At 38.9% G+C, this 12,151-nt stretch overlaps 1 protein-coding gene across 4 annotated transcripts in view; it reads right to left on the bottom strand.

Moving 5' to 3' along the window:
• Positions 1-12,151, bottom strand: part of GLRA2 (glycine receptor alpha 2) — a 211,697-nt gene that overhangs the window by 99,640 nt on the left and 99,906 nt on the right. For all 4 annotated transcript variants that reach the window (XM_075594091.1, XM_075594090.1, XM_075594092.1 and 1 more), the window contains one exon: positions 3,147-3,229. In XM_075594091.1, the coding sequence (XP_075450206.1) occupies positions 3,147-3,229 (83 nt within the window). The remainder of the gene's footprint in view (positions 1-3,146; positions 3,230-12,151) is intronic.

The following is a 12,151-nucleotide window of genomic DNA, read 5'->3' as shown; positions in this document are numbered from 1 at the left end:
TTCTTTGATGCTGCCCTTTTCTTTAATGTCAAGAAACTTTAGGCAAACATAGTTGAGTGTGGCATGTATATTCCTTGGGTTGAGTTTTGACATGAGCTGCTGCTCTTATTCCTTTGTGGGCTGAGAGTTTTTTGCACCCCTTTAGAGCTGAAGACAATTTTGAGTTTTTGGTGCTAGCATTGTTCAATCCAGAATAACGATAATATACTTATTATAATCCTTGACATATCATATACAGCTCAACCCCATTATAATGCGATCCGTTACAAAGCGAATCCGCTTATAACGCGATGCAAGCGGGGCTCCCAGTTTTCGTATTTATGAATACTTTACAACACGATTATTGGTATCTTAAAAACTTTATTGCACAATGCATACAATTGTACATTATTTCTAATGCGATCCGCTTATAACACGATGTGATTCTTTGGAACCCAAGCACAGCGTTATAAGGGGGTTGAGCTGTATATTTTTTGTGGGGGGGCAAATTTATATATTATTAATCTAGGCATGGTATAATGATATTTTCTTACATACCACAAACATTTCCGTCGAAATGCTAAACATTGCATTTATCTTTTAATAAAGTCAAGTGAATATAAACGTATGACATTTTAAAATGTTCACTGTATATTAACCATCCTTAACGCTATCAGAATATCTAATAATATTGTTTGTAGGGTAGAGCTTCAGCAGTACAGTAGCATTGGATCAGTAACAAACAAATGTGACATTGTACATACAAATATGTCTTTCGGAATGTGGTTGGCATGGCTTAAATGCAATCAAATTATTATTTTTTTATAAATGCATATATTTAGCAAATGTAGGAATAGCTGGGCTCTTGCAGTGCTGTTCACCTACTTCCAAAGTTATACAACTTTTTAGAACCTTCTCATGGTTCTTCCCACAGTCGCAGCTATAATAAATGTGGGGGGAAAACCACTATAACTCAAAGAGATTGTGGGAGATTGTGGGATTTTGTGGGGGCAAACTCTGCCAAGATTGAAAGAGGGTCTCCCCATATTTTAATTCCTATCGAGGATACATCTATTTAAACTACCCAGGGCCTGAGAAACTGGCTTAATGTTAGCATAAGCCACATCACCCTCTACACAGTTACGACCATATACAGAAAGCTATTCTATAACAATTGAAAAAGACATAACAGAGGAAATTGTATTGTTTTGACATATATCTCCCTATGCCACAAAGGGAAATATGTGTAGCCCTAGGGTACTGGTACAGTCCAGAGGTCAGAGTAGGATGCAGAATCACTAGGCTACGAACAGTAGATTCTGATCTTGACAGGATGCAGAGGGGCTGAAAGTTGACTCCAACTTAACCAATAGGGCATTTATTGGACAGGATGCAAACAGTAACAGCTTTCACCCGCTCAGGCTAGTCCAGAACCAGGCTGTCCAGGGGCACAGTGGGTGCTTGAGGGTTGCTGGATTGGAGACTGATCCCATGGATTGGACTAACGCTTTCCTCTTCCTATCGACTTGAGGCAAAGGCCTCTTCCTTCAAGGTCCCTCCTACTCATCATATTCCCTCCCACTGTAGTGATTTGCTCTCTGGGCTTGTAGCACTATGGTGGCACTATCCTGAATGATCCCGGTAGTTAGCTTCCCTCTAGTTGTTTCTAATCATCTAACACAGCCACTGCTATTTATAGTTCAGTTTAAAACCATACCCCCCTCTATCCCCCTCTCTAGTTAGGACTTGTTAAAAGGTCCTGTTAAAATGGGAAGTTAACTAATTTCTATCGAATGGCTGGCTACATAATGTATGCATCAAGATGATCCAAATGTCTCTGGGTAGACATTTTCTTTTGCTCTGTATATACAAACAACGTATTCACATGCTACAGTATTCCATAAACGGATACCTGATGATATTGGAATAAGACCAAAACCCCATGATTATAGGGCAACTTGGGCTACTAAAGGGTTTTATTTGCACAAATGGATGTTATGCTTTGTTGTGTTTTATTTGTAAGGTGTATGCATGTTTGCAGTGTATGTTAACCCATTTAGTGCCTAAAGGCATTTCTTTGCAAAGCATTGATTGCCTCAGGCATCAACATTGTAAATCAATTTCTATAAGATATAGTTGTGTGATACAGCTCTTAAACTGTCAAGCAAATACATACATATATACATATATATATATATACATATATATATATATATATATATATATATATATATATATATATAACTGGCAATAAAGCTGGATAACACAAACTATAAATCTGTGCTATAAAGCAAGTTCAACCTGTGTTGAAAAAATATACAATGCAAACAGAAAAGCTCAGCAAACCACAAAATTATACAATGAATATCAAAGATGTATTCACTGATATTGAGTAACACCAATAAAGGATCCAACGTTTCAGTGCATATATCACCTTCATCAGAACAGCCCTGGTGAATGTGCTGTATGCACCGAAATGTTGAATCTCTTTTTGGTGCTACTAAATATCAGTGATGTTTTCATATCCATTGTTTTGTGGTGTGCTGAGCTTCTCTGAATAAGATTTTGTAACAAATCCTATCAAATAATCCTATGGTAGATAAGTGTGATACCTCCCACCCCTCCACAATTGCTGATCAATGCAGATTTCTATGAGTTATCGCTTCTTAATATTGCTGAATAAATGTATTTATCAATACATTATTCTTGGTGAGTACGGCAGTACTGTAATTCTAAAATAATATTACTACAATCCCATTTTTTAATGAACGCTAAAATGAAAATGGAATAATCCATTTGACGCTCCCAGAAAACATTTATCAATATGTGTCAAACTAAGATCACTACACATGTATATATTTATATGTTTGTTCCTTTGTAATGCACTGTGCTTACCCCATTATTTAAAAGAAAACAATTTTACCACCCATCTTATGTAGTCTGGGCCGCTAAATACTCGCAGCCCATATTAATTTAGCTAACATGGAGGTGGCACTAGTGCATAGTATGACTCCCTAGATATGAATTACAAATCAAAAGGAATCTCTGGACCAATTTATAGATATCTGCTGGTTTAAAAAAATATAAAACCATGTGCATTTGATTGAGAATTAATGTAATATGTACACCTTTCACAAAATATGCAGGGTAAGGAATAAAATACTCACAGCTCTCCAATTGCATTGCACACGTCTGAACATCCATAGGAAAGTTCTTCAAGTCCATTGGGCACGACAAAATTAAAGTGAGCCTGGTGCAGACAACAAAAAGAATCAATGTAAGTGACATTTAAACACATTGCTTAATTTGTGATGACAACTCAGCAAGCGTTTTGTGCAGCTGCTAACACATACTGTATATGAAGCAGGATATTAAATCATCACAGCAATTTTACCTGCTCCATTTTAAATTACCCCCTTTTTACATTTCCCATCTTTTCTTTTTCCCAAGTCATCTTATATTTTGTAATCTAGTTATTAGTTTGCTTTTAATCACGTGTTTGCTATTTAGAGATTGTATTATACACGTGACGTTTGTGTGCATGTTTGTGTAGTGGGAGGAGACGGGAACAGCTAACTCACTTTATTGGAGACCACAGTATCTAATCCACTTGATTAGTCATATTGCTCATTTTGAGCCAAAATCAACCGTAGTAAATTAAAGGAGGAATTCACCTTAACTAAAATGCTTACAGTATGTTCTCTTGGCTCCACGGAAGGTGAAAGCTGTGTGTAGTTCTAGCAGCTCAATGTTAGCTTAACTTTTTTCCTGCAATGGGTGTATCAATCTGCTTACATCTGTACAGTAAGGCCCGGTCCCCGCTGGCTACTGCAGTGCCCGCTGTGGCGGACGCTGCATTGACGAGAGCCCTCCCCTCAATGGCGCCGGGCCCGCAGCGAGGGGGGGCCGCAGCGCTGTGGCGAGAGTTGCTCCTGCTCTCAATAGAATTGAGAGCAGGACTCGCGACGTAGCGCTAAGCCATGCCCCCGGCAGTTCAGCCAATGAGGGCGAACCTGTCGGGTGATGTCATGGCCGCGCCCCCGTCACTCCCCCGCCACGCCCCCCCCCCTGGTCTCTCTTCCTGCAGCTCACTGCAGACCGGGGAATCGGCTGCACGCGCCGCCAGTCTCTCAGGCGCGCATGCAGCGGAGGTACTGGGGCCTCAGCCTAAGTGTCTTGGAGACTGGGCATAGTATCCTAGATCTAAACCTATTGTGGTTTTGGCCCAGTTTAAATGTATATACAGTATAACACTTATAATAAAATTTGACATGCCTATACATCCAAATGCATGATGTTGGTTTTCATACTAAAACAGACATTACAAAATAATTTTTCCATATTTAAAAGACCCTTTTCATAAAGAAAAATCTAATCTATTACGAAGATCTCCACGTTTTTTATTTTTTATTTAACTGTGATGAGCTGCAGTATGTACAGTATGAGCAAGCTAAGGTACAGTATAAATCCAGATACAAAAGTTTGTACACATTAGTTTAAATGTTAATAACTAAGGCTATGTTTTCTTATGTGGGTTTGATGGATAATATATACACAAAAATGAAGTGCAAAAGAGAAAAGAACCATCAGTCAATATTCCAAAGCTTTATAAATTGACTCAACATAACAATATCACATAAAATACATGAATAAAAAAGATCACATAGGATCTGTAGACCCACACAGTCTATGCACAATGGTGAATTCGCAATGCAAAACCCACAGAACTACAACTAGGTAAGTACAGGCTGCAGAGGATTGTATTACTGCTTACATATGAAGGAGAACACACCTAGTGCTAGACCGCTGGGTATCCGCAGCAGGCTGGGCTTCCGTCGTCACGTTCGCTCCCCGCTGCGTGATGACGTCACCTCTACGCGTCACGAATAAGGCAACTTTAAGTCATGTTTTCTTTCAGAAAGAACATTGCTTTAACTACTGTACAATGGCCATTAGTGGTAACGGGGCATTAAAGGAGACAATTATGAACAGAGCTCAGGGGATGAGTAGAGGCATAGCAAGACATCAAAGTTGCTGTTATAATGAAGGGAAATCCCTCCTAAGAGGCACTGTCTCTCTACTGGAGCAGACATGTCACTTTCTGTTCCAGACCTTAAACTCAATGAACACATCAGATTTAGCACACAGGAGTAATTATTACTTCTGTATCTTGATGACAAATTGTTACAGTACCCTGAGTTTGCAATTAAATTGAATTGCTACAATAAAAACTTTCCCTTAGAGTTCACACTCTCTCCTATGCTATTCTTCCTCTTTTTTTTTTTTTTTTTTTTAACAATGCAAGGGCATCTCTGTATTGGTATTGCAGATTATACTTTCAATGTAAAGGGAAGAAAAAAAATATTACTACTGTACTACCATATATACTGTATGTATACATGAAAACAATCAATGTGGAATCTAAACTGGTGCACTACTGTAGCTCAGAATCAAGTAGGACCCAGGGTGGATTACACTAGGGTACCACATGTGCTTATTGATTCTTATTGCTATAGTAATTTGACTGATTGTTATACAGTAGTTATACAGAATGAAAAAAATATATATTTTGTTATGCTTTGTTGAACCTCAAATAAATGAGATATAGATTTTTGAATGAAGACATTCTAGTTATCATTCAATAAGATGTGTTGCATTTTCTTAGCATTTTGTTCAGATACATACTGTCTACTCCATTGTCACTGTATCTCAGTATATTTCAGCAAAATTGCATTTGTTAAAAAAAAGGCTGCTCCCTTGCTGCCTGTGAGGCCCGCAAAGTACTCCAATGTAATGTAAATAGATCTTAGAGACTATTCTTTCTTTCCCACAACAGGAGACCTGATGTTGCTGAAAACCTGGGCACGGTTAATCAGTCTAATGCTGCAACAGGTCCCCCTGCAAAATTTTGGCTGCAGGTCAGCTCATCATCATCATGATATTATTGCTTACATTGAAATTATGTAAGAGGTTAGTGTAACTTGCATCTTGCTAGAACATGCAGAATAATCCAGTGATGTGAATACATGTATTATTTACCAATTCAAGAGTGAACTAAATACATTATTGAAAGAGCTCTTGAGAAAAAAAACTCATTGATAAGAAAGAATTTGAGTTTATGACAGTTAGATCGCCAACAACAGCGACATTTTACACACTGCCAAAAATACATAAGATCAACAGACCACCAGGTAGACCGATAGTCTCGGGGAATAAAAATCTAACGGAAAAAAGCAGTATCTATTTAGACAGAATATTACGTCCATTTGTAATTGCTTTACCATTATATATTAAGGATACTAAAGACACGCTCCTGAGATTAAATGGTATTCATACCAATGAAAACACACTTTTAGCCACACTGGACGTCAAATCCTTAAATTCAAGCATAATACATCAAAATTGACTAATACCCTGTGAATATTTTTTGTCGACAAAACACTGCGGACACAAACTACACAATGAATTTGTGAGGACCTATTACAGTTTGTCCTCAGCCATAACTATTTTCTCTTTGACGGCACGTATTACCACCAGACCCAGCGTACAGCAATGGGCACATTGTTTGCCCCAAAATATGCTAATTTGTACCTGGGCTGGTCGGAATACAATATGTGTTCGTCGAAGATTTGAAGAGATATACGGATCATATTGAATTATGGCTGAGATTCATTGATGATATTCCACTCATTTTGAATGGCCCTGAATCACTGTTCACTGAATTTGTGAATATATGAAATCTTAACAACCTCAACCTAAAATTAACATCAGATCATAGCAAAAAAGAGATCACCTTCTTGGACCTAAGAATCACTAATGATGAACATAATGCAATTCAGACTACTGTATTCCATTAAAAAACAGCAACCAAATAGTTCAATTTTTCAAGATAAACACAGGCTCTGTGGAATCCCATATGATACTTTGGGAGGCTCATAAAGCAACCTTAAGGAGCATATTGATCAACATCACAGCTAAGCGAAAACGAGAGAGAGATTCCAAAATTAAAACGCTCCAATCCAAACTACATTCACTTATCTTAAACCACAAATCTAATCCTGATTCACAAACAACACATGATCTAAAAGATACAAAAATTGAACTGAACATGCTATTGACTTCCAGAGCAGATAACTCCCTGAGTTGGTCCAACACGAAATTCTACGAAAAAGCTAACATGCCGGATACGATGCTAGCTCGAGCTTTAAAAGATAGGCAATCTAAGTTTAACATCCAAGCTATACGCTTAAAATCGGGCATACAAACAGCCAATCCCAAAAAGATAGTAGAAGAATTTGGTTCATTTTATAGTTCCCTATACGACGGTAAGAAAGTGGCACATAATAACAACACGAGCAGAGCTTTAAGAGATTTCTTAGCCAGCTCAAAGATAGGGAGATTGACAGAGCAGGACAAGGAGGTCCTGGGCGCCGACTTCACATTAGAAGAAGTGTCGCAGGCCATCAAAGAACTTAAACCATCAAAGGCACCAGGACCAGATGGTTTTTCGGGGCTATACTATAAGAAGTTCTCAAATTCACTTGCCCCATGGCTGCTCCACATGTTCAACGCTATATTAGCAGGAGCCCCAATCCCCGAGGATATGCTGCGGGCGTCTATATCTCTAATACACAAACCTGGCAAGGATCCGCTGAATTGTAAAAGCTATAGGCCAATTTCCTTAATCAATACCAATATAAAAATATATGCTAAATTGTTGGCCAACAGGTTAAGTCTAATCCTACCCAGACTAATACATCCAGATCAGGTCAGCTTCATTAAAGGAAGGCAGGCAGCGGATAACACCCGGCGATTTATTGATCTGCTAGAATTGGCAAATAAAAATAATGTTCAAACCATGTTATTAAGTCTGGATGCTGAAAAAGCTTTTGATTAGGATTGACTGGCCATATTTAAAAGAGACGCTAGCAGCATTTGGCTTCGGAGATCGGGTTAGTGGAGCGATTATGTCGCTGTACTCAAGCCCATCTGCCAGGGTTATACATCAGGGCTTTCCCTCACTTCCATTTCAAATTCAAAGTGGCACAAGACAGGGGTGCCCTTTATCCCCCCTCCTGTTCGCCCTTTGTATCGAACCACTGGCAGCACGCATTCGAGATAATCCTGATATCTCAGGGTTAAACGCATACGCTCAATCCCACAAAGCGGCCCTGTATGCAGACGATATCTTATTAATCATCTCAAAACCCCTCACCTCATTACCTAATCTATTTGATCTACTAGATACATTTTCCAAAGTCTCTGGGTTTAAAATAAACCAATCCAAATCTGAAGCTCTGAATATCAATTTCCCTAGACATACAGAGAAATTACTAAAACTAAATTTCAATTTCAATTGGCAGAAGAAATCTATAAAATATCTAGGGATTTATATCACCAAAGATGCAAAAAGCATCTACAACGCAAATTATCCCAACCTAATTTGGACGTTAAAGCAAGACCTAATCAGATGGTCTTCCAAGAAGATTTCTTGGATAGGTAGGATACATAGCGTTAAAATGAATCTACTTCCACGTATCCTATACCTCTTCCAGACATTACCAGTGCCACTCAAACTGAAAGATATACTCTCACTTCAGTCTGCAATATCTAACTTTGTTTGGAACGGAAAGAAACCGAGAGTAAATAAATTAAATATGAAAAGACCTACCTTAGCTGGTGGCTTAGCGGTACCCTGCCTGTTATCATATTATAAAGCGGCTCAATTAAGTCATATTATACAATGGCATTCAGACTCTACATTGAAGAGATGGGTGGAATTAGAAAGTGCTGCGTGCTCCCCATTAGAGCTCAGCAGCCTCATTTGGTTACCTAAATTAGCGAGGAAACCCGCTACCCTGCCGCTCACCTCAATGATCAACTCTCTATCGGTTTGGGAAGCAACGAGAATCAATAACTCATTCACATCAAGAGGCTCTTTAATGTCCCCCATCTGGAACAACCCGAGTTTTGCACCTGACCTAATTGGTAACAGTAGTTCCATTTGGAGATTAAAAGGATATAGTAGATTCAAAGATATGGAAGGATACAATCTAAAAATCAAAACATTCGACCATATCAGACTAGAAAAAGATATTCCCCACACATAATTCTTTAAATACCTCCAGATTAAAGCATTCTATAACAAATCCGCCCCATACCCTCCCTTGACAAATTTCGAAAAGCTCTGCCGGGTAGAATCCGACACTAAGGGACTTATATCTACGATCTACGGAGAGGTAGTCGAATCTGCCAATTCCAAACAGCAAACACCCTCATTCCAAAACCAATGGGAGTTAGACCTAGGGGAAACCCTAGAAGAAGAAGATTGGGACTCCATATTCTTAGCTACTGCCAAAAGTTCCATATGCACAACACTGAAAGAGAACGCATATAAAGTCCTTATGAGGTGGTACCTCACCCCACTCAAATTATCTAAGTTCGCTTCAGGGTCCTCCCCATTGTGCCCCAAACAATGTGGAGGAACAGCTGACCTGTTACATATGCTGTGGTCATGCCCGCGGATCTCCCTAGTTTGGGAACAAATCAGGAATTGGATCCAGAGGATTTTCGACCTCTCTATTCCCCCAGACCCATGGCTGTTTCTCTTAAACAGACCCTTAAAAGACCTGTCAAAATCGCATAATAAACTCATTGCACATTTCGCAATAGCAACGCGGTGTGAGATCGCAGCATTATGGAAACGCCCCGATATCCCAATTATCCCAAAGATTCGGAATCGTATTTGGTTTATCTGCCAGATGGAAAAGCTAACAAGTTTAGTTAATGATACTGGCGACAATTTCCTAAAAGTCTGGACTCCTTGGTTAGCACAGACAGACATCCCTGGGGTAGATCGTGACACAATCTGGCTATGATAGTTATAAATGCGTTCTCCTACAGAAAGGTGAAGACCGTACCCACAACAAATACCACACACACCATGAGTTCGCTCATATATACCCTGCCTCAACGACTGTAACTATTCGTCAGCAGTAAAGACATCTCAACAGCTCTCAGAGACCACTCCATCCATTCCCTCCGATCTCCCATTCCTATCCTACACCCCTTCCCTCTTCCCTCCCCCCCTTTTTTTATTTTATTTATCTATTATTTGTTATAATTTATTACTATTATTATTATCCCGGACCCCTCACAATAAGAGTGACTACCTCCCGCACGGTTAAGTAGGGCTCGAAAAACCGTGCGGGTCAGTTATGCGTAAATTAATGTTTATTATATGCTAAGTTGAACAATGTTTAATTGAACGTCTCTCTTTATGTATAACAAGCATATATTCATCAATAAAATTCAAGTTATAAAAAACAAAAAAAAAACAGCAACCAATAGTTTACTAGCGGCTATTAGCCAACACCAACCGTCCTTGCTAAAGGGGATTCTGACAGGACAGTATTTACGTCTTAGACATAACTGTTCTACTAAACAAGATTTTCGGAAGCAAGCTACTGATCTTAAAGAAAGGGTTCTCAATCGTGGCTATTCATTAGCAAATCTCAAACGTGCCTATAATTAAGCATTAAATAGTGATGTATAGGCACTTACAACTATAGATGGAAACACATTAAGTCCATCTTTGCTAAACATTGGCACATGTTCAAATCTGATGAAGCTTTAACTAAAGTACTTAAAGACACCCCAAGTATCACTAGTAGACGGTCGAAAAATCTACGTGATGAGCTAATACTGTACATAACCAATTCCAAGCCGACAATAACTTGGTTAACATCTTCTTTGAAAGGTACATATCAATGTAAAAGCTGTAAAGCATGCGAGTATATCAAGCCCACAAAAGTATTTTCCAACACTGATAATTCTAAACAATATGACATAAGACAATATATTCATTGTAAAACAACTAATGTCATATATCTTATTATCTGTAAGTGTGGCTTAAGACAGCGGTGCACAATCTTTTCTACTTGCGCCCCCCTCCTGCTTCCCTCCCTTCTCACGCCCCCCTCACTTACCTTCTCTTCGGCTCCCGGCTTCAAATGAAGCCACGGGGTCATGTGGCCATGCCAACGTGTCGCCGAAGAGAAGGTAAGTGAAGTTGCAGAGGCCTCACGCAATCCCACGGCATTAATTTAAATGCCTTGGGTGAAGAGCGCGGGACCCCTGCAACGGCTGCACCCCCCCTTGAATAATCTTGGGCTCCCCCTGGGGGTCGTGCCCCCCAGTTTTCACACCGCTGGCTTAAGATACGTGGGTAAAACCATAAGGGAATTTCGAAGGCGTGTATTAGAACATGTGAATTCAATAAAAAACAAACTGGATACTCCAGTCGCACGTCACATCAATAACATACATCAGGGTGACATCAAATGTCTCACATTCTTGGGAATTGATCCTCACAAAAACAACATGTGAGGCGGAGATATTGACAATAATTTACTAAAAAGAGAATCAGAATGGATATATAGATTAAAAACGCTGAGTCCACCTGGTCTGAATGAAGGGTTTACATATACTCCCTTAATTTAGACCCTTAATAACCAACAGTGTAACCAAGTTCATTACTACTCTGCAGATTATATATACATATAAATGAATTCCCACATCAAGAGTTAATTATGATTATCATTTTTATTTTACCCAACATGATGATAAAAATTACAGCCTAATACATTAACCAACTTCCTTTCATGATATGTAATTTTGAATTAATTTACCAGTTTGGTTCTCGTAATATTAGGTCAAATTTACAACATTGGAGATTCTAAATAACACTAACCATGTTTGTCTGATCCAACTGCAGCAATCATCACTGTACATATATGTCTTGACTTCTCTATATAAGGTGACTGTCTGCCAGGGAGCTTGAATGTTGCTACAGTACATTGTGTTTAAGATTTGTCAGCACCACTCTATAGTCCATAAGATAACTACAGCTAAGACATGCACACATCTTTGTCTCCTTGTGAGATACTGTACAAATGAATTATATGTTCTTTTTAAATGTTGTACTTTGCTGTATAACTTCTGCAGTTGAGTATCAGTCAGCATTAATAGAAGTAGCGTATTGCCAATACAAGTAGCAATTTATGAAGTTACCAGCTCGGATTGAAACATAAGCTCCGATTGGAGTAGGGTTGTTATAGCAACCATAGAAGCTACTTAAGGCAACTCACGAAACGTCTAAAACACATCGGCC

The sequence above is a fragment of the Ascaphus truei genome, chromosome 3, assembly GCF_040206685.1.
Source record: "Ascaphus truei isolate aAscTru1 chromosome 3, aAscTru1.hap1, whole genome shotgun sequence".
NCBI classification, from domain to species: Eukaryota; Metazoa; Chordata; class Amphibia; order Anura; family Ascaphidae; genus Ascaphus; species Ascaphus truei.
Note: the sequence above shows the minus strand (reverse complement) of the source record. Positions and strands in the feature narration are given on the sequence as shown.